The 23,768-nt window shown below is 38.2% G+C and overlaps 1 protein-coding gene across 11 annotated transcripts in view; it reads left to right on the top strand.

Moving 5' to 3' along the window:
- Positions 1 to 21,841, top strand: part of Mysm1 (myb-like, SWIRM and MPN domains 1) — a 37,119-nt gene extending 15,278 nt beyond the window's left edge. The window contains exons 9-20 of one of the 11 annotated variants that reach the window (XM_017320259.2): positions 2,045 to 2,175; positions 3,447 to 3,550; positions 4,888 to 4,965; positions 6,740 to 6,828; positions 9,952 to 10,006; positions 10,330 to 10,380; positions 10,941 to 11,015; positions 11,501 to 11,704; positions 12,820 to 12,952; positions 15,444 to 15,549; positions 15,722 to 15,776; positions 16,755 to 21,841. In XM_017320259.2, the coding sequence (XP_017175748.1) occupies positions 2,045 to 2,175; positions 3,447 to 3,550; positions 4,888 to 4,965; positions 6,740 to 6,828; positions 9,952 to 10,006; positions 10,330 to 10,380; positions 10,941 to 11,015; positions 11,501 to 11,704; positions 12,820 to 12,952; positions 15,444 to 15,549; positions 15,722 to 15,776; positions 16,755 to 16,913 (1,240 nt within the window). In that variant the 3' untranslated portion in view covers positions 16,914 to 21,841. The other 10 variants (XM_017320258.2, XM_030253612.1, NM_177239.3 and 7 more) reach the window with 10 other exon arrangements.
- Positions 21,842 to 23,768: the final 1,927 nt, after the last annotated feature.

Genomic DNA, 23,768 nt, shown 5'->3' with positions numbered 1-23,768 from the left:
GAATTTTGGATTTTTAAATTAGCAGGATAAATTACACAGATAGTGTCAGTTATATGGCAGTAGTTTCCTAAGTCCGTTTCTTTAATACACAAAGCCTATTTGGTATTGTTTAAATATGAAGATTTAATGGGAAAGTATAAAAGCAAAAGAATGTTATTAAAGAGAAAGTATAAAGTACAGAACAATATACAGGTGGTAATTTTTTTTTAAAAGGGGAAGATAAAGTTTTAAAAACAAAGAGACCTACCAGACCTTTCTTTTCCATGAGAACAGGTACAATTGGTTTTATTTAGGGGTTGTGTTTTTATGAAAGTGTTAATAAACTGTTAATAACATAATTCGACCTTATTCTACTACATACCATACATTATATTTAAACTGACTTCACTTTCCTTACAAATGAAAACCAAGTACAGAGAGGCTGAAGACCTGTTTACAGGTCCCATGAGGTGTGAGGGCAGCTTCAGCTTCATTGTTGGTTCAGTAAGCTCTTTAAAAGAGCTGTAACTCCAGCCTTCCCTTCTACTCCTTCAGAGCTTCTGGGGTGCTGGCTCGTTGGCTCTTTGGTTCTACTCAGGGAAGGCGATGTGTGTGGCGATGCTCCTCCCTGTTCTAGCATCCTGTATTTGTTTTTGTCATACAACTTAACACCACTGAAAATGCTCCCATTTTGTGAATTGTCGCCTACCATACATAGTCCTTTAAGAGGCAGGCAGTGGTAAGATGGTTCTGTCTGTTTTATCCAGTGCCCACTGCTTATAAGAAGTGCTTAGAAGACAAGGCATTTTGTTGTTGGAGGAAGAAGATTGAGTGTCTTTGGTGAACAGATATATTTACGATCTAAGTCATGACTAGGTCTGTTGATTAGAGAAGACAGAGGTAGACAAAGCCGGTTCTCAGACCCCTGACATCCTTTAGGAGCTGTGCTCTTTACATTCCTGTCATGTTGTATAGTTTGTGTGCTTTCAGGAAACACTGAAGTCTCAGTTTTTCTGTGGAAGTTATAATATTCTCTATCACAATTATAACAAAAATAGATAGTATTTCTTTATGTATTAATAATCTCCATTGGAATTTAAGGTCTTTGAAATTCGGAACTTTTCATTGCTCTTCTCCCAGACTCTTGTTCCTACAGCAGTGTCTGGGACGTGGAACAGATACTTAGAGAATAAAGTGAGCAAGTCTTGTCTGTGCAGTCAGTTAAGGCCTGCGTCACTGTCTGCATCTGCATCTCTCCACTTCTTCATGTTAAGTAGGTGCTGGAGTGATTCTGCCAGCTTGTGGGCTCCCTTCTAAGATGAGATTGGAAAGTCGTTCTCATAGGATTGTGAAAGTTGAGCCTGTCTACCTAACATTGCAGCATTGATTTCTAATATTGTAAAGTTCACTGTTCCTGTTCAAAGTACATTAAGTAAATAAGATTATTGTATGAATCTTTAATTTCATTGGCAGTTTCTTGATTTCCTTTGGAATACCCTAGAATATGTCTATTTGTTTTCCTTTGTAGAGTAAGTTCTTACAATTAAAAATAAATATATAATACTTAAGTATTTTTTGAGAGAGCTAATAGTTAACAGCATTGGCAAAGCTGGGAAAACCTTGGGACCAAGAGTATAACTCACTGTTAGACCAGCTGCCCATCAGCAGGAGGCCAGTACTGTAAAAAGGAATGGTAGGGGGTGTCTCAGTACTAAGTCTCCTAATTCCCAAAGTGCTCTTTTATTCACTGATGCAGATGTGAATTGGTTTTGTACAAAACAAGCTTCTAATTTCAAGGTTAGGGGATACCTGGGATCTGTGGGGCTTAGTTTTGGGGAAAGAATACTTGTAACACAATCATTCTTACAAATATTTGTAAGTTGTTGAATCCTTTAAAGATACTTTACATGTGAAAAAAAGGACACTTGGGTATTTATTTGTTACACAGTTAGGTGTTGAGTGAAGGTAAAATTTTAATATATTTCATATATTAAAAGTTTTCCCCAGAAATCTTTTTTAAAATGTCTATTCATACAAAATAATTGTACTTCCATCTCTTAATTAGGGAAATATGCAAACCGAAATACTTAAATAAGACCTCAGTACGTCCTGGCCTGAAGAACTGTGGGGATGTTAATTGTATTGGACGGATTCATACATACCTCGAGTTGATAGGAGCAATCAATTTTGGATGTGGTAAAAATAAAAACCCAACATCTTTTACTTGGCATTTTATCCTTATAGCACCCATTAATTTTTATAATGGTTCAAATTCAAGTGGATTTAAGTACATGGAATTCAGAGAGAGAGAGAGTATAACATGAAATAAGTGTATCATTAAGATTTTGATGTTAAAGAGATTTCTGCTAATTAAACAGGTTCCCTTTGAAGATACAATTTTAAAGGAAAGTATTTTATCTTCATAATAGAAATAATTCATCAAAAGAATTCTTTGTCAAGTAAAAGTAAATAACTTCATGAGAAATCTAAGAATAGCATGTTTACTTTACAAATACGAGTTGAGACGAGCATAACTGTTAAAAAAAATTTAGATGTTGGGAACTTTTTTTGCACATATTCCAAGATCGAACAAAGTCTAATATTTGAAGTATATTTGTTGTAATATATTTTGAATAAGGATTACTCACCCTGTACTGTATTCCTGCTCGAATCTGTATATTTAATTATAATAAAAGCACAACATATTTTTATGAGACTGGTGAGATGGCTCAGTGGGATTTGCCCCTGAGCCTGGGACTTGAGTTTGATCACTGGGATCTACTTGGTAGGAGAGGACCTATTCCCAAAAGTTGTCCTATGATTTCAACATGCATGCACCTACACACATGCATACACAATTGCTTTAATTAGTGAAAGTCTGTCATTCTTGATTTTTCTGATTCAAAGTTGATGAGTATACATATGTCAGTGTGAATTCTACCCTATCATTGAATTTACATGACAAAGCTCTGCAGTAAGCTGATGGTGATAGGAACCAGAGCCTTCCCTCCCCTGGTTTTGGAGTTGATCTAAGAGAGCTAACCACAAAGTCTCTGACAAATGATTTAGTTTTTTGTGTGTTGAGAATGCACACTTTACCTTAGGGATACTCTTTCATGTAGATGGCTTTTGTGCCCCAAGCTCTGTGTAGAGACTAGCTTTATAGGTAACTAAGTTACTTTTGGATGCAGCCACAAAGAGATGACATACTGTTTTTTGTATTAAACTGCCAAAGTTAGCAAAATGAGCTAGGTGCTCATTTAACCAGAAGTTATACACATTACTTATTTTTTAGATAATTGCTTTCATTGAGCATAACAGCGCTATTTAAAAACTAAGTGGCACATCAAATCTATGATTGTGGGATAAGAATCATGGGGGTTCAGCTGTAGTCAGTATAGTATGTCTTCCTAATTAACAGATTGTACAGAATAATAGATTGTTTTATCTTTCCTGAATCCCAATAGAGCAGGCAGTATATAACAGGCCACAACCACTTGATAAAGTACGAGCGGCCGACAGAAAGGATGCAGAAGCAGCATACCAGCTTGCCTGGCGCCTGCAGTCTATGGTAAGCAGCTGCTCATTGAGTGGCGTCTGTGATGGTCAAACTAAGTAGAGTCTATGGAATTTAAGTGGTCAGTGAGTGGGAGAACATGTTTTCTCTTGTGTTTCACCTTAGCCATTTAATTATGAAACAGAGACCAAACAAACTAGGAAACCCTTCAAATTCACTGGCAGAGTATGTAAAAACATGTTTTACCAAAGTGGTCTTGATTTATAAACCTAACATGTCAGGTGCTCCAGAGAAGGCACAATGGTTAAGAGTACTTGTTGCTGTTGCAAAAGACCCAAGCACCCACATGGAAATTACAGGTGTTTGTAACTCCAGTTCCAGAGGATCTAACATGCTCTTCTGGCTTCCTGGACATCAGGCATGCATGTAGTGCACTGACATACATGTAGGGAAAACAACCTAAACATCAAGAAAACATAAAAACAGAAAAGCACAGCACCATACACACTAGCTGGGTGTGGTGGCATGTGCATTTAATCTCTGCATTAAAAAGGGAGAGGCAGGCAGATTTGTGTGAGTTCAAGGACAGCCTGATCTCTACTGTGAGACCATATCTCAAAAACAAAATAACAGTTGTCCAGCAAGTTTCCTGTAAGCCAGTCACAATAAGATCTCATTAGTTTCACATTAAATTGGTGACAGGTAAAATAAATCCCAGATTATTTTGGCTGTGAACAATTTCTACCCAGATTTGCTGTTTTAAGAAAGGTTGTTTTCAAATGGCTCTTTGGATTGTACAAGTTACACACCTCTCTTTCGAAGCTGGTCCATTTTACACACCTCAGATACAATGTTAGCAAATCTAGCTAAGTCATAGAGTCTACACATTTTGTGGCTTCTCAGTGTTTATATTAATTTAGCACTGACCTTCCTAAAGCTGGGATAATCTTTTTCTTTCTTTTTCTATTTTCACTACACCTTTTGCTATGTGTTCTTTTCTACCACAGATAAATGGAAGCAAATCCATTTGCTTTGTTCTTTTTGATCTTAACATATTTTTATCTTGGTGTTTTAGCTCCTAAGTGGTAATGGAAAGGAAAGTAAGAAGGAAATCAAGTCAAATGCAGAAAATTGTTAGCGCCATGCTTTTTAAAGCAGTCCTTTGATGCCACCGCCTAGGTCTGCCTTGCCGGCTGCTGCTAGTGCCCAGAATTGGGTTGGGTATCTAAGCAGAGAACTCACTGGTACACATGGTCAGTAGAATACAGTTTACTGAGTGATGATCAGACATTACTTAAATAGTTATTGTTTACATGTTGTGTGTTCATATGTTAAAGATTTTAACCAGGCTAATTTTGTTACGTTTGCCTTTATTTTTGTTCTGAATGTAGCGAACGAGGAGACGCAGGGTCCGAGATCCATGGGGAAACTGGTGTGATGCAAAAGACTTAGAAGGACAAACATTTGAGGTAATTTGGCCATATTTGTGGTTCATCCATGAAACCTTGTTTCATTATTTTAATTCCTATATATTATGCTGATTTCATTGTTACTGTGTGTATGATCTTCCCTATGTTAATTAGTTTATTGAAAAATTACCATTAACCAAGCCATAGGCAAATGGTAGAGTTAATTAGAAGTCTGACTTGTGCTGAGAATTTTGATTCTCAATCTCCACATTGTTGTCTCTTAAGTCAAGATGTGTAGCATGTAGTTACATAAGCATGCACGAGCGGACACACACATACACACACACACACACACACACACACACACACACACACAGACACTAAACCGGCTAAGCACCAGCAATAGGCAATGGTGGTCTCACTCGCCACCATGGTTCCTGTGACTAGCCTGCAGAAAGCCAGCAACAGCTCGCTCTTCCCTTAGCCCCATAAAATGCTTGCTCGCTCTCTTTCTCTCTCTCTCTCAAATGATATTCTTTTGAATGATGTTTGATAACCAATTGAAATACTGTTCTAAATATTATACATACTGAATTATATATATTCAAGTGTTATTTCTACTAATAGAAGTTGGGTCCCTGATAGGAAACATAGGCAACAAATATTGTACATATATACACATGCACACATGTGTACACATATAAAATTTGTTGTCAATAATTAGTGTAGTAGAGTGGAAAGAAAGTATTAGTTTTGTTATCTCAAGTAGCTACTTAACTGTACTAAATCTTAAATTTTAACTTATGAAGTAAGGATGATAGCCCTCTGAAAGAATTTTAAAAGAACTGAGAGGAAGTGTATTAAGATCTTAGTATTGGACATCCAGTAAAGCTGCTCAGACGAGGTACTCAGAAATGTTACCTTCCTCATGCCCCCTACCTGCCCCCAGCCTTACACCTGAACTCTTGCTGGCATAATAACAAGTAATATATGGTTCCTTCCCATAAGGTTGGTCTAAGGATATGAGGTACTCCCAGAGTGTGATGAGGAAAGAGTTCATAAAAAGTGAGATGTTTGAACCCAAGGATCAGGAGAAGAATCACCTCAAAATGTAGATGGAAGCATTCTAGGCTGCGGGAGTTGCACAGGCAAAGGCACAGATATAGGAAAATACTAATATTCTGGGAAAGGTGCATAGTATGTATAATTAAGAGTGTAGAGGTGACTAGATTATGAACATTTACGTAGTTAACTGCACAGCACACCATGACACTATTATTAGTGCTCTTATTATTTGCTTCATAAAGATGTGGAAACTGAAGCATGAAGGCTCCAGAGCTCGGTGATGGTCTCTCAGCTAATGATGTAGTAGAGCTGTACATTTCTGCTCCAGAATTTTTTGATTTTTGAGGACCCCCAGTCCATGGTGCCAGAGATCAAAGCGAGGCCTCGTGCATGCTGGGCATGCTTCACCACGGAGCTACCTCCTTAGCCCTTGGAATCTGCACGCTTGATTGTCACACATTCTTGATTATCACACTGTGATATCTGAGTTGTGAAAGAAAATTCAGCCACCTCAGCCCTGGAAACTAAAAATGGGAAATGATAGACTTGAAGGTTTTTGAAACTTAATGACTGTTACCATTGATTGAAATGGGCAATTCAGAAGAAGCAAATTTTCCTTTTGATGCGGCTATATAATTTGATATAATTTTAGAAGTTATTGCCCAATATTTATTAGTAGCAAGGAAACAATGTATACCAACCTGTTTGGTCTTGTTCTCACATGTTCTTAACTGTTATATTTATTCTGCCCTTTGATTGGCTCTTTTAGCATTTGTCTGTGGAGGAGATGGCAAGAAGAAAAGAAGAGGAAAAGTGCAAACCTATTAAATTTTCGAAAGCTTCAAAACTTCCAAAAAGGTACAATGTTATGTTACATAATGTATTTTTTTTTTAACTTAACACACATGTGTAGAAAGTACATGAAAAAAATGCCCAGTAGTTGCATGTATCCAGGAAATAGGTTTTTTCTTTTTCCCATGCACGCGTGTGTATGTGTGTACACACATGCGCGTGCATTCGTGTTATTGTCTCTGTATGCATATGTGAGCCTCAGGTTCATGTCAAGAACGTCCTCTATTATTCTCACACCTTATTTGTTGAGGCATGGTCTCTATTAAAACCACAACTTGCCTGTGTTGTTAATTTTGCTCGTCAGCTTGACTGGAATTACAGGTGAGCTACTATGCTCACACAGCATATGCATGGGTTTCCGGGACTCCAGACTCCAGCTCTCTTGCTTACAAGACAAGCACTTAACCACTGGACCATTCTCTTAGCCTTGCTGATTACATTTTGGAATTTTTTTAAAAATTATTTTATTTCACAGATTAATAGTTTGAAAAAATTTGAGCTAGTGCTTCAAAGCTCTGGCACATTGAGTATTGGGGATTATTGCCTAGGGGACCTGAGTACAACAGGAGTCACTCAACCCTCGACATGGCCAAATAGTCTCGTTTTCTGGTTGAATTTTGACAAGTTGTTGTGGAGTTTATTGTTTTTAATGTGATACAGTAAGCTGAAATTTATAATTTGCAATATGGTCTTAGTAAATTGAGTTCCTTGATTTTTCTAGGCCTCTTCCTGCCTGCAGATGCCCATTAAGTAGACTTTAGTTTTGGCTTTTCACTTTTCAAAGCAAGATGTTAAGAAATACTGTTGCAGTTATGTTTCCCTGGCAGGGCTTGGGTCCTCATTTATAAACTAGTTAAAGCAGCTCTCGCTGCTTGCTATGTTCAAGGTCTTTATGTGATCACAGTCAATCCCTTGACAGACCTTTGCAGCGTTAGTGTCACACCCATTCACCTATAAGCTAATGGAGTGGCAAAGAGACATATTATATTTGGTCATACTGCTCAGTGTAGAAATTGTGATTTAAGTCCAGGCTTAGAAAGGCCCAGGAGTCCTTAGACCTGGTACTATAATTCTGTTACCTCTTCAAAAGGGAAATTTAACCTTACCCTCTGGGAAAAAAAAAAAAATTTTAATAAGCCTAGACTCCTTACAATGTTTAGACAGTTAATATTCTGGATCTAAATGTGAGACTTTGATTTATTGTGATTTTTAAATTATTCTGTGTTTCCAGGAACCTTTTAAATCAATGCATGGTTTTCTCAGCTTTGTGCTTTTAGCATTGATTGATTGATTGATTTAGCAATTTAGCAACTTAGTATAAATAAAGGTACTATTTCTCCTATTGATCACCAAATAAAAAGGTCTGCTGGAATAAGCCTTATATATCATTGTTTAGTCATCTAATATACTTTAACACAGTTTCATTCACAAATCATATATATCTTGCTTAAAAATCAGATTTACAATTTGTAGTGTCTCGTTTACAATAGAGCATTCCCACTAAAAATGTCTGTGCAGTTTACTTGTAATGTTTATTTTTCATGGCACGTTAATATTAGTCACCTTTGCTTTTCTAGACTTTGACTGGTATTCAGTATCTAATGCATCGGTTTGCAATATCTACTCTTGTGTTCCGTCCATTGTCTCTCTAGCTTTCTGATCCTCCATGTTCCGCAGCCCTTCAGGAAACAACAGCCTGCTCCTGTCTGTGCAGGTTACATTCAGAGACATTCTTCAGTTTATTCACTCTTCAGCATTTATACGTTCCCACTCCATCTCAGTCTGCATTGTTAGTTTTCGTTTGATTTTATTTGTTTTTATGTGTATGGCTGCTTGGCGTACATAGTGTAAGTGCATGCCTGACAGCCTTGGCAGCTATCGGAATCTGCTGGATCCCTGGAACTGGAGTTGGATGGTTGTGAGGGACGGTGTGGGTACTAACAATCAACCTTGGTCTTCTGGAAGAGCATCTAGGCCTCTTAGCCTCCAAGCCATTTCTCCAGCCCATAAGCCTTGTGGGAGCGGGGGAGGGGGGTATCATTTTGTGTTGTTGGTTTTTATCCACTTTTAAATTAGTTTAAAGATCTTTATTCTTTTTTTTATTTTCAAATTCTGCGTGTTTTGGGCCCTGGGGCATAAGCCTAGTAAGACAAAGTACCCTCACAGACGCTCATCAGTTGGGAATTCAACGTGTTACTCCAAGGTGTCTGAATAGAAATATTTCTGATTGAATTTCTTTCTATAAACCTTGTTTCAGTGCCTGGAGATAAGGTTCAGTCCCCAGCACCTACGGTGGCTCACAGCTCCATTAGTCCAGCTCCAGGGAACCTGACGTTCTCTTCAGACTGTTATGGACACCAGGCACATACAAACTTATAGACCTGCATCCAGGCAAAATACTGAGACACATAAAGCAAAACTTTATAAATCTAAGAAATTAATAAATTTTAAAAATTGTTGTGCTGTTTTTAGTGGTCAAACCTTTCTTAGTGTTTCTTTCTGGTTCCAAACATGTTTTTAAATCTACCCTTGCCTAGATTCTTTCTCCTCTCCATTTCTTTACATTTTGAAATAATATAGGGCTTCTTTTTACATTAGTTTAGCAGACTTGTTACTCAATAATTTAAAAAGCATTTATTGAATCTCCATTGTAGTGGATCTATTATGATAGTGTTGGTGTGTGCATGTCTTTCTTTTGAGACAGTCTCAATATATAATCCCTGGTTGGCCTAGAGCTCACTGAGTAGACCAGGCTAACCTCTGCCTCCAGATTTGTGGGATTAAAGGAATACATCATAACACTCAACCCGTCCAAATTTTATGAGAAACTTCTTACTTTCTGTTGGGTTTCATGTCAGGGAAACAGTTCTTTCATTGCAGTGTTATTATCTCTTGTCAGCTGTCCTTGTTTATCATAAACCTTTGGTTGCTAAAAAAAAAAAAAAAATGAATTTCCTGCTTTCTATCAGATCTAAAAGCACATCTAACGTCTTATAAGGGATTCTCCTGGTCTAATTGTTTTTCCTTCAGGCAAAAGTTTGGATTTATATTATTGCTAATTTTTCTAATTAATGATTAATACTTTTTCTCAGTCTCCTTGAGATTATATTAATTTTTTTTCTCTTTCAGCTCACTTGATCCTTTCCAACTGATACCTTGTAATTTTTTCAGTGAAGAAAAGCAGGTACTTATTGTCAATAACTGCTTATAAATAATGCTCCAATTGGATGGGAAATACCCTTTATCTCTGTGTGTGAGGCATGTATATAAATGAATTGGACATGGCAGGCTATATTAAGGATCTGGTAAATGAGTCAGGCAGAAAATGAGAGGAAAGGGAGTAGTTTGCTGCTGGGGCTTTGAAGCTTACGTGTTTTAAAATCTAGTTTGCATTGGACTTTGATGAATGGTGAGACCTTGGTAGGGTGGGTAAGGAGAAAAGATGGGTATTGCTATCAGGGAGAAGAAAGGCTCTCTCTTTATGCTTTCCTTCTCCTTATATTTCAGGAGCCATTTCAGGTGAAAGTAGCTGCAGAAGCACTTTTAATAATGAATTTGGTAAGGATAACACAGTGTACTTTATTTCTTTTTGTTCTTGTTTTCGTTTTTTTTTGTTTGTTTGTTTGTTTATTAAGTACTCTCTTTACAAGGAATTGAAATTTTCTTTTGAAGAAAGGCCAGACAGTTGTATATTTCCATAGTTTAGAACAAAATGAATTGATGTGAGTTTTGCCAACTGACTACCATTATTAACCATTTACCATATTGTAATAACCAATGTCTGCTGTCCGGTAGATGACCAGAACTCCACCGTGTCTAAAATGCAGAGGCTCCGTGTTTGTTCTCAGTAACTGCAGACAGACACGTCTACCAATTGTGTGTGCTAGTGTTGGTCTTCTACAGGAGGTTCTATAGGGACTTCTTGTGCCCCTAGAGTGCAGATTTCTTCAGTGAAAAGGCTCCATCTTCCCAAGCCTCTGAGGCAACAGGAGGCCTGCAGGGCCTCTCCTTCAGAGCATTGTCACTGCACTGACAGCCGTATTCCATGATAGTGAGGGGATTGATGTGGGAGCTGTGTTTGCAGATGTGGTCTGAGTCTGCCCTCATGTTTCCTTTAGCACGCCCACGTGTCTATGGCAGAGGTGATTGGGCTTCTAGGAGGAAGATACTCAGAAGCTGATAAGGTCCTTGAAGTAAGTCTTCTTTTAAAACATTTCAGTTACCAGATGCTATACCAAATATTTTATAGAATTTAGAAAATATAATGAAAATATTGATTTATATCTTTATGTGTGAGAGTATGCAAGTATAGAAAGTTATATGTTCAGAAATGACTTAGCATTCCACATATGAGCATCTGTTTTCTATCAGAGGGAAAGGATTCTGCAGCCTTGGCTACACGCTACCTTCACCAGAGAAAAGCTACAACTAAGGGAAGGAATATATGCTAGTCTTATGGGTAAAAACTGATATTCATCATTCTGCTGAAATTATTTTCATATATAATAGGAACTGTTGAAAATGCAACATTTAGGCATTATAGTGCACTCTGGAAAACTAACCGTTATCATACCTTTTAGATTAGAAAGTGCTAGCTAAAGTCCTAGCCTACAGTCACACTTTGGGAATTTAATTTATTTGGCAAGTAATACAATTGGTTTCACTATAATCCTTCAAGAACAATCTCTTACAGGTCTGTGCAGCAGAACCATGTAACAGTCTGAGTACAGGACTTCAGTGTGAGATGGATCCTGTATCACAGACACAGGCCTCAGAAACCTTGGCTCTTAGAGGCTACAGTGTCATTGGGTGGTACCATTCTCATCCTGCATTTGATCCTAATCCATCTTTACGAGATATTGACACACAAGCCAAATACCAGGTGTGTTGTTACATACCTACATTTTGTAAATTATTACACATCCTCTTGTTGATTTCTATGGAATAACATTATTACTTTTAGCTTTACAATTCTAACATTCTTTGCATCTGCAGTTTTGAAATAATTTGCTTTTTTCCATGAAATTACATTAGTAAGCATTTGGAAGGTCAGCAGTTGAGTATAAGCAGGTTTGTTGTTGTTGTTGTTGTTGTTTTGGTTTAGACAGATTTCTAGAGCCTTTAAAAACTGACAATATGCAATAGGACAGGACATGTAACTGTAGTAGCTAAAAGCATTGATACCTTTCTTGGGGAAAAAAAAGTTTTGTTTTTATTCAATTTTATGTTTAATGTTTATTTTCTATGTAGATGGCTATTTGTAAGTTATTGCCATGTTAATGAGCATTATAGTCAAATGATGTCACATTATGGTATGTGAACACGTTTGTAGTACTTGTTTCATTTTGTTTGACAATGACTATTACTCTGTAGCCCTTTGCTAGTCTGGAACGTGTGGTAATTCTCCATTCTATCTTGACCTCTTGAGTACTGTAATAGATATATACCAACCAACATACCTAGCTTATATATGTGAGACCTTTTGCTGCCTTTTGTTTTCAACTTTCTATATATGTGTGTTTGGTGAGGTGCACACTTCTATGTGCTTGCACATGAGCCAGAGGAGAACATTCAGTCACTTTGCATTTTATTCCCTTGAGATGGGATTTCTCATTGAACCTGTAACCAGGCTGGTACTCAGCAGTGCCCTGTCTCCCCATCTCCCTCCCCGTCCATCCCCAGCACTAAGGCTATAGGTTACATGTCCATATAACTCTATACCAGGTTTATTATGTGCATTCTGCATAGGTGAGTCCTGCTCCTCCTGCTTGCATAGCAACTACTATTATATACTAAGCCATTCCCCAGTCGTGCTGCATGTAGTTTTTAAAGATCATTTCTGGTGGAAAGCAGAAGACTTTGGGCCTGAAAATAACACTTAAGGCATTTCATTGGGCTGCTGCTCTTTGGATGGGGCCCCTTTTTGTTTTCTTTTCTCCAGTTAGCTGTGTAGTGTATTGATATTTGAAATTAATTATACTTTTCTTATCATTGCAGAGTTACTTCTCCAGAGGAGGAGCAAAATTCATTGGAATGATTGTTAGTCCATATAATCGAAGTAATCCTTTACCATATTCCCAGATAACCTGCTTGGTTATAAGTGAAGAAGTTAGCCCTGATGGTACCTACCGTAAGTTTTCAGCAATAATAAGTTCTTGCTATCTCTATCCTCAAATGAAAGAACTTAGAACTGTAAAACTATTTAATGAGATACATTGTGAATCAGCCAAGGACTTGATGGGTGCCACCTAGTTAAATTAGCCTCTTTCCTTTCATCCTAGTGTTACCGTGGCCTTATGTCGCGCCCGCTCTCGACCAGCAAGAACGACGCGACCACCAGTCCTTCTAACAGCAGTTTATTCAGTCCTGATTCTTCTTGTTTATATCTCCCCCGAACCCTGGGCCTCTCACTCCTTTTATACTCTCTCTCATCCACGCACCGCAGGCCACGCCCCCTCGCCAGTCACGAGGCTTCAGCTAATCAGGGCAGCAGGGGCAAATCTCCACCAAATTGGATTCACCTGTATCCTGGTACACCTGCGCAGCACTCAAGATGTTTGTGTCTTATATGAGGAAGTCAGGTGCAAGTCATATGACTTAGCTGCAGTCCCTGGCGCCTTTGGGACTGCCGCCACACCCGCTCCCCACAGCCTTAAATAAAAGGAAGAAATGTAGAGCAATGTTAGAGCAGGCAGTGTATATACTGAGCACTGTGTTCACAGGCTGTACATTCTGGGCACTATAAACATCACATGCATAAGCAGTGTGTCTATACTGGGCACTGGAGACATTGTAGTGCATTAAACATGGTTCTCATATCACGAAAATAGTTTCATAAATGCAATCTTGTTTTCCCTGCTATGCCATGTAAATAAAGAAAAAACAAAACCATAAAGTCTTCTCACTCCTGTTGACTGCTAATATATCTTTATATATTTAAATCTGCAGTGTTTTTTCTGCCTATGTCTCTTAATGAAATTTATTTATTGTTTTTGTATTCCTAGTACCAACTAGTTAGCACTGAGTTTTTATTGAATGAATAATAATAATATCAGTAGTAGTCCAGAATGCCCTACTGAGTACAGCACATAATACACATAATTTTTCAACTTAACTCAAATTTATAAAGGTTATAAAAGAAAGCATCACAATAAACTTGCCTTTCCTTTAAGTCACATCTCAGTCTTCTGAGTTTTGATCATGATCCTCTCTATTCTAGTCATTTCTAATACAGTTAGTTGATACTGGGTACATGTGACTTACGTTTAAATATTATAATTTAATAATTTAAAATGCATGTAATTCTGCTCCTGACCAAAATGATTTAATAATGAAGCAACCAAAATAATAGGCAAAATATGCAGAACAGTATTTTATTTAGAATATAACTCAGGCTGTGATCTTTGAGTCATTTGCTTTGCATTTTTTAGATCCCATCTGGCACAAGAGTTGAAGTTGTCTAGAAGCTTTGAGATGACTGTACTTCCCTACTTTTAACCCAGGCTCTACTTTAGAATGTCTCTGATAGCTAAGCATTTTCTGAACTTTGATCAGTTACAAAATATACATATTGATTAGTTATCTGATACCTTGGTGGATAAAAATATTCTGAATGAAAGGCTGTTTTTACTTAGGTGCCTTTTTTAAATAGAATTTTTCTTAACCACACTACGTAGTTAAGTACGGTTTATCTATACATGTAATGTTTTTTGTCAGCCCTACCCTGTAGTATTTATTCCCACTTTCAACATTAATTAAGAATAGTAATTATTCAACTATTTTTATATCCTGGCTCTGACATTCACCATTTATTTTGTTGGACTTATACTCTCACTTGCCTCTGATATCTTCTGTTAATGGGGAACAAAATTACCTTGCTTACAGAGTCAGTACTTGAAAGGATTGTAGCATGCACCAGGGCTTCAGTAGGTAGCTACTGTAGCTGGCAGCTGTGCTCTGTAGGTAATCCAGGTGTGCCAGGTGTTGTCCTCACCAAGGCAGACTTGCTCAGTGACCCCGCACTATGTCATTGCTCTTCACTTGCAATGAGAGAAATAAGAAGAGAGGAGAGGAGATCTGAGAAATGAAAAGAGCTCTAGTTATCCTCAGGCTTGCTGTCTCTTTCCTCTCCCAAACACCTCTGTTTTGTATATTGATAGTTAGGCTGGCCTTTGTTTCCTTGGGAAAGTGCCATTGTTTTCCTAGTCAGGCCTGGGGTCGTCTCAGTTTTAAAATATGAATGCCACCTGCTGATGCAGCATTGTCACTGGCTTGATGACTTGTTCTAAAGATGCCTTGCTTTGCTGAGAGCAGTCCCAGGTTGTCACTGACACTGCCCTCTACTGCTCAGAAGATTCTTGGCTTGGAAGATAACTGAGAGGACATCATGCCTTTCTACAGAGCTGTCAGAAAAGGGGCACTGTTTACTCTTAATTATTAGTAATAGCTTAGCATAAACATGCTTGGAGGGGCAAATATAGTCAGGCAGTAAACATTCGATGCACGCTCAGTGTGTTCAAAGAGCCTACCAAGCTGTAATCTAAAAACGTTGAAGAGAATTTTAATCAGAAGGGGACTGGAGAAATAGTTGATGAAAATGTTTCTCTTTAAACTTGTCTTAGGTTTACCTTACAAATTTGAAGTACAACAGATGTTAGAAGAACCTCAGTGGGAATTAGTGTTTGAAAAGACAAGATGGATAATCGAAAAATACAGGCTTTCTAATAGGTATGTGCTGAGGTTTGTGATAACCCCACATTGGCAGTCCCTCACTTGAATCAGAGAAAGCAAAGCCTAGATTAATAATAGAATACTGATGTCTGAAATTATGGATAGCTTATTTCACAGCCAATTGTATATTTATCTCATCAATTGCTCCTTAAATTCCCTCCTACAGCAGCGTCCCCATGGATAGAATCTTTCGCCGGGATTCCGACCTAACTTGTCTGCAGAAAGTAAGTTGCCTTAATTGTTAATTGGTTCCATTGTGCAGATTCCAAAGCTGGTCATCTTGCTGTGTTTCCCACTGTTCTGTGGATACATTTCCAATTTTTCCATTATTGATTCACTTTGTAAAATGAGTGTGTTATACTGACTAAGAAATAATTCTCTTGTAGAATGCATTTGTCAGTGTTAACTGATATATTGCTCGGCAGGTTATTATTGTGTACAGTGAAGAACCTTTTTTTTTTAAACTTTATAAGTACCGTGTTTCCCTTGGAACTGTAATGGTCACTTGTTTTTAAGAAATATAGTATAAATGTAATTTGAATTTAAACGGTCATTTCTAACTTTGTACTTGAAAATTCTAAAGGTTTAGAATTTTTTTTCTACTTCTGATTAAGATGAATAGACTGTTAACATCTTTGGTTTGTGTTTAGTCTTTTATTTTAGTTTATTTAGTCTTTTGGGAATAATCCTAAAAATTAAACTTCCCAAGTTCTTTCTGCTGCTTTTTTCTATATACTATTGAAAGACCAATGTGTGCATTCCCAGAAAACTGCCCATGCGCTATGTACTGAGTGCTCGTTTTGTTCCTTTGGTTGTGATGGGCTCCGATTTGAACCTTGCACACTGTCTGGGCCCTGTGCTTCATCCCTAAACCCACAGGCTTACGTGCTTGGTTGTTTGCATTGTTTGTTTTTAAAACTTTAGAGATAATTTGTCTCTGTAAATGTAACTGCTAAAAGGGCCAAAATCACAGATTTGTACAAAGTGAGGAGAATTCCTTGCGCATGGTTTATTTCCTGCGGAGTTGTTAGGGAGCTAAATGTACCTTCACCAGTGATTCCAGTGCCCTCGTCTGAGATTTGTGAGGACAGTGTTTCTCATTTGGGTATTAAGAAATCTGGGGTTTAAAAAGAAATAGTGACAGTTATGCAAGCCCTCTTAATACTTAAATATTTAAATATAAAACTTTTCTTTTTTACTAGCTTTTGGAGTGTCTAAGGAAAACACTGAGCAAAGTAGCCAATTGCTTCATCGCTGAGGAGTTCTTGACTCAAATAGAAAATCTGTTCCTTTCCAATTACAAAAGCAAGGAAGAGAATGGACTGGCAGAAGAGGATAGTACAAAGGAATTGTTCATGTAATTATTTTAAAGTAAGATGTTCTAATCTTGGCATGCTACTGTAAATAATTGAGATTTTAAAGCAATATAAATTATGTTTTTTTTTTAATCCATAAAACTCTAAACTTTCTCACATAGATAATGTGAGAAGGAAGAGAGAGCCCTTGTTCTCATAGTGGTAATCAAGAGTGGTAGAGCCCTGCCTATGCTAAGCTGTGCAGTGGGCATGAAAGCTTGAGCTCTGCTCTGCCTCGTGGTGTGCGGCTTAATAACTAGGAGATGACCGAGCTCCGCTTTTTCTCAGAGGGACTGTTTCTCACTTTGCCATCTCATTACACACACTTTCTTCCCATATGTTCTGGTGGTGAGATTGTGTGTGTGTGTGTGTGTGTTATTTGGATGTTGCAGCCTAGGTGTGGAACATTAATGGGGTTGAGAACTACTGACTAATAAATCTAACAGCATGCCAACACAGCAAAAGGGAGCATCCTTAGTAATGTTCAGACAGGAGTCCAAAGGGGAGAAGAACCAATTTTCAGTCTGCGGTGTGTGCTTCATCTTACTGTGTACACTATACCATAGGACAGTCAGCCTCCTCTGCGATTTAAATGTTTAAATGAATTTCACAAGGGAAATAATTAGCTCCAACTCTGTCCAATTGCAGTAGCATGTGACAAAATGTCATTGAACTAGACTTGGTAATGTAGCCCTCAACCTAGCTTTTTTCCCTACTGTCAGGAGAAAGAGAAAAATGAGTCACATATTACAATAGAAAAAAAAATGCCATCTGGTATTTTACATAGCTTAACCCAGTTTCATGCACTTGCTGAATATTAAAAGTAAACTTTTTTCATGTTGTAAATTCAAATTGTTCATGTAAGTATTAGTGAATATTTCTGCTTGCTGGAGAACTGGTGTTTGACCCTGTCCAGGCCTTCTTATTGGCAACAGTTTTGTTATATTGAAACTGAATGTGAGTTTAGAGTTTTCTTTTTTCTTTTTTTTTTTTTTTTTTTTTGCTGTAGTTGTAGCCAAAGGGGGAGGCAGCACTGGATGGAGTGACTGCAGTCATAGGTGACCTGAATCTGATTTGGGCACTGTGATTTAAAGAAAAGGCGTTTGCTTTCTCTAGGCCAAGTTTGTCTTATGTAGCTGAGGCTAATCCAGCCCTGAGTGTTGCTCCTACTCTGATTTATCTGCTGGCTTGTTAGGCTGCACTTTTGGAACTTTATAAGATCGTGTAATTGCAAAATTAATGTGTAGCTTTAAAAGAGAACTAGCAGTTTTTCCATTTCCCTCTGTACATTTAATACGAACAATGAAACATACTTTGTAAAATCCTCTTGAAATCTGGAAGTGCAAGGACTCCAGAGCAAAAATCAGGAATCCTGAGCTCTCAACCTAATCTGCTTAAGCTTTGGTAAGGGGCCTCGCTCCACGCTCAGCTCTCTAAACTCATCAGTTGAGATTCAAAGAGCTGAATTCTATCACTTGTTGTCTCTTCAAGCACACAAGGCTACAAAAGTCAGTAGCAATTAATTCATTCCTTTCTGTTTTCCTTCCTCTTCACCTGTCTCTTCATAGGCTGTTGGCACAGACCTGAAATGGATGATAATTTACTTTCTTGCAATTTTCCTAGAATGCTGTTGAATTTTAAAAAGTTCTTTCTCAAATCTGGACTTTACACATGCCAGTGGTTAAGAGTATTCACTACCCTGATCTATACATTGTAAGGACCCAACGGGTGCCAATAGTCAGAGTGTAGGGCCTTGAGAACAGAAGTTTTTAAGCAACTATTGAGAAAATACAACTATTTTCTGACTGTAGAATATATTTGTAATTTATCTTATGAAATATTTTTAAATACAGTGAAATATATACAAAGTGCAAGTATCTCAAACCTACTGTTGAGGAAATATTTTACATAGGAATCAGATTCTTAACCAGTTTTTAACAGCATAAATTCAGGATATTCAGTTATTGTTTGTCTGCTTTTGTTTTCTGTCTGTTCTCTGTGCTGCCTTCTCTTCTCTTGTCCTAGTGTCTACTTGCTCTGGCAGCTGTAGGTGGCCAACCTAGGCCTCCTGAGACTGGTTAGAGCCAAGACCTTAAAGAAGCACAGATGAGTCTGGAACTTGAGGGGACATGTAACACAGAAGTTCATGGAGAGAGAGAGAGAGAGAGAGACAGAGACAGAGACAGAGAGAGACAGACAGAGACCGCCCTTCCCAACAGTGTTTGCAGAAGTGGAGGACCAGCAATGCCTGAGTCTCTTTATCCTGGGTTCTATTTTTATTGGTGCATAAAAATAGAAATTGAGCTTAAATTTTGTCTCTTATTCTGACATGGTTAAGGACACTTAATAATAGTACTTCTCTTATATTAGACTTACTGTTCTTCAAAACTAATACTCAAGAAAGCAAAATCAGTGGAACAAGACCAGTAAGGTAAAACTCGCTGGCCATTGTTTAACCTTGGCCCTTCTTCTCCACTCCTTTTAAATGGCTAGGAGCTCCCAGTCTTGGAGTTGGTATGGCCACCTGCTCAATGCTCATGAGGTTTTAGGCACCAAGCACTTTAGCTCACTTTGACCTCTTCCATATAGAATTTAAAATTACATTTTATAATTGTGTTTGTATAACATGACAGTATTCACATTTTGGATTAAAATATTCCTTTAATCTAAAACTTGGATTATTTTTCCTAATAAAATTAAGTAAAATGTTTGTTATACACCCTTCAAAATTCTGAGAATTTGAGACTGTACCTGATGAATGGTTTATGTTCTGAGAGGGTTGTTGGAAAAATGCAGACCGTGTTCTCCATCCCTTACCACCACTCAGGTGTTTGTTTCACTCCAGCCAGGAGCACTGCAGGTCCTCCTGTCACAAGCCTGGACATCTGAACTTCGTCCTTCCCATCCTAGCCAGAACTCAGTATGGCTTAGATCATCCATGGGAGGCGGAGGTGCAGTAGTTAGAAATCAGTAGATAGGAATTTTATTTAGGTTCCTACTTTTACAGCTTGTGCGCCACCTCACAGGGTGAGGTGCCTTTTTTCCCTTTACTGTCAAACCCTCATATTCATCTATTCATCCATTCTCACAGCTCATAGGTACAAGAGCTTTATATCATTCATTGAAAGTAATTAAACAGACCCATTCAGAAAATGCCTGCAGTCATTTATTGTTTAGCATTGGTCCAGGCTTCTCCACAGAATGTTCCTCTCGGGCTAGGTGAGGTTGGTAGCATGCAGACTGGAAGCACCGTTAGCCTCTTCGTTTCTAAGGACAGAGAAAGTGGCAGCCCCGGCATTCCAGCCTAAGCTGTCCTACTGCTCTTTAGTTTACCTTTTCCCATGTACATTGCTGAGTCCTGACGGAAGGAAGGCGCTAGAGAAGCCAACAAAGCCTGTGCACGCCTCCACTCTGTCTCTGCTCTGTGCCAACTGAAGACACCCAATTGGCCACCTGCTTGTGGACACACTTGAAGTTCACCGGCAGACATCCTATGTTGGTTTCTCAGCAGGAGAGGTGGCCACCCAAATTTCCCTTTTCTACTTACCAGCAAGGCACTTAATCTGGTGTCACGTGACACTCATAGAGAAAAGCACCTGCACAGAAGCACAAGAAGAGCACACACATTCTGTTGTGTTAGCATTAACAAACTTAACGAACAAACTTTATCTCTAGAGCTTCATCTCTAGTTTTGTATTTAGCTCTTAGAACAATATATCTTATAATGTATCCAGAAAAATCAGAATAATGTAATATCCTTCGATTATTATTTCCTGACCTTTCTGAAAAAGTTTCATGCATGCTTTCATTTCCTGTAACTTTGTTTTCTGATATCTCTTCTACCTTACTCCCTTATTGCCCCGACCAAATCAGGAGGAAATAAAAGCATCCAAGAGGAACTTAAAAGGTTCTAAATGAAACTAAACTTTAAAGCCGAAATTAATTCGCAGCATCTGTGTAGCTTTTATTTTTGTCCTTTGCTGTTTCTGTCATATATTCATGTGAGTTCCAGGGAAAATAACCTGCTTTGTTGTGTCTGAGGGTTCCTAGTAGCTTATCAGGAATTCAATAAATTCATATTTCCGGTGTTATATGTTATCAAAAAATTGAGGCCTGTGTGGTGGTGCACACCTTTAATCCCAGAACTCAGAAGCAGAGTCAGGGAGCTCTCCAGTGCTCAAGGTTAGCCTGGAACAGGAGGACTACATAGTAAGACCCTGTCATTTAAAAATAAAACAAAACAAACAAACAAACAAAAAAAACAAGACAAAACAAAGCTGGGCATGGTGGCGCACGCCTTTAATCCCAGCACTCGGGAGGCCGAGGCAGAGGCAGAGGCAGGCGAATTTCTGAGTTCGAGGCCAGCCTGGTCTACAAAGTGAGTTCCAGGACATCCAGGGCTACACAGAGAAACCCTGTCTTGAAAAGAAAAAAAAAAAAAAAAGATCATCTGCTTCAGCATATGAGTACTAAAGTTGTAATTAGATTTTAGCATGATTTATGTAGAGGAGTCTTTTATAAACGCCTTTAAATGTGTAGATTGGAGTTGATTTATACAGTTGTGTTGTATATAAGATATTGCATGACAGTTTATGAACTTGTTGCTGTTTTCTCACAATATTAACAGTTTTGTAAATTTTTTCACTATGCATTTACAGTGTTCTATAACAATATATGACTTAAAACTATTTTATACATTTAAATGTTATGTTGTATATATCTACATTAAAGAATATTGTAAATATCAATGTTTGTAAAATTATAAGTTTTCCAAAAATATAAACTCATTTTTCCATATCTACTTGTGGCATATTAAAAATACCAGTTTTTAAGCTTTGACGTATTATCTTGTAGTGAAAGAGGAGGATCATGCTGTCAATTCAATGTAAGCAAATGTTAAAAATAAAACAGGTAGTTTTTGATGTCTTTGTAAATTATTAGCAATGTTATTGAATTACAGAAGAAAGGCACTTAGTTACCGTGCTATTGCTGTAACAAAACATCATGACCAAGGCAACTTACAAAAGAGAGCATTTAATTTGGGGTTCACACTTGGATCCAGAGAGCCCATATCAGGGAGTCTGGCAGCAGGCAGTTAAGCATGGCATTGGAGCAGTAGCTGGGAGCTTTGACACCCTATTCCCAAGCAGAAAGCAGAGAAAGAGGAAAGCTTTGGAAACTGTAAGGCCTACTCTTCTGTGTCACCTCCTCCCACAAGGTTCTGCCTGCTAATCATTCCCAAACTGGTCCGCCAGTGGAGGGAGACCAAGGGTTCAAATGCATGACCCGTGGGGCCGTCCGGGAACATTCCTATCCCACAGCCACATTAACTCAGCCAGGCTTCGCTGACCATCTCTTAGACTGCTCACCGTCAGCTTTATTGTAGAAAGGCAGAGAGGAAAAGAGAAGGTAGAAAGAAAGAGGCCGGCCATGGCCATGTGGAGGTGGGGGGAAGGCAGAGAGAGAAGGAGGGCTAGAGGTGAGAGTAAGAAAGGTGGGAGCTTAAGAGAGAGAGAGGAGGGGCCAAGCCGCCCCTTTTATAGTGGGCTGGGCTATCTTGCAGTTGTATGGTAGCTGTGGGGAGGAGCATACGCAGCTGCTAGAGTCAGGTAACTGGGGGTGGAGTCTAGCCAGAATGCCAGAAGCTCGGGCCTTTATCTGCATGACTGATAGTCACAGAATTATGGAGTTGGGGGTCTGTGGTATCAGACACCTTTCCCTGGGAACGTGGCTCACTGTTCTGTCCCTTGTAGAGTTTTCTACTGGGTCACCAGAGCAGGCCGAATTCAACCAAAATAGGCTGCCTTTCACGGCCCCACATAGAAAATATTCTAAAATTTTAAAATTTTCTAGTAAGTACAAAGTGAAACTCTCACCTCAAAAAAAAAAAAAAAAATCAGTGTAAAGTATAAATATTGGTTTAACTGATTTTGAATGTTCCATTTTTTTCCTAGTATGTAAGAAATACATTGTATATAAAGTAAGGTAATATCTTTATATTATCCTCATTAAAAACACCCACTTAGGGATGTAGCTCAGCATTACCTTGCTAGATGTGTGGGATCTGTCCATTTGTTAAGTATGTGTATGGCATCCCATGCTATAGTCTGTCCTAGTGGAAAGTCACATTGTTCCTGTGTCTCTACTACAGGGGTTTGGTTTGGTTTGGCTTTTCTGTTGTTTTATCTCCTATCAGTACTTGCAGGAGAGATTCTTAGTGATTGCTAAGCCAACAGTTTTATCCCTTTTAAATTTTTTAGTGTCTTGGAGAAGTTTTTATTTTTATAGTAATTTAAAGTCAAGTACCCAAGTAAAAACGATGATTTATTTACAAGGTAACAAAATCCTGAGAGTGTTAATTCCATAAAGCATGTATTTCAATGGAAGTTCATTCCTCCATGTAACTGTTAGGGATTCTTACGGTTAAGCATTTGGTTTAACTTTCCGATTGCAGCCATGGTGTGAGAGGCCAGCATTGTCTCAGGGTCCTGTTTGTGCTTGCATGGTTTTCTGCATCACTGAACCTCGAGTTTATCTTCTGACAGAATGCTGGTTTAAACACAGGCTTACACCACATACATATTCATTCGGAATCTTGCATTTTCAGAAAGATATACTAAAATAGAATGCTTGCTTTTGTCTTCCATATTTTTCCTCTTATCCTACTAGACATATTAGGGCATAAAGGATTTAATGGGTGTAGTGGCTATAAACGCTGAAATCAAAGGCACCTTTGTGCCAAGTTCACTGGGAAGTACTCTTGGGGGTACTTGTGAGGGACTGCACATTGGAAATATGAAATGCTCTATAAATCTCAGACATTTTGAACCTCACTGTCATGTCACAGACCTTGTGGTCAGC

The sequence above is a fragment of the Mus musculus genome, chromosome 4 (genome assembly GCF_000001635.26).
Source record: "Mus musculus strain C57BL/6J chromosome 4, GRCm38.p6 C57BL/6J".
Classification (NCBI taxonomy): Eukaryota; Metazoa; Chordata; class Mammalia; order Rodentia; family Muridae; genus Mus; species Mus musculus.
Note: the sequence above shows the minus strand (reverse complement) of the source record. Positions and strands in the feature narration are given on the sequence as shown.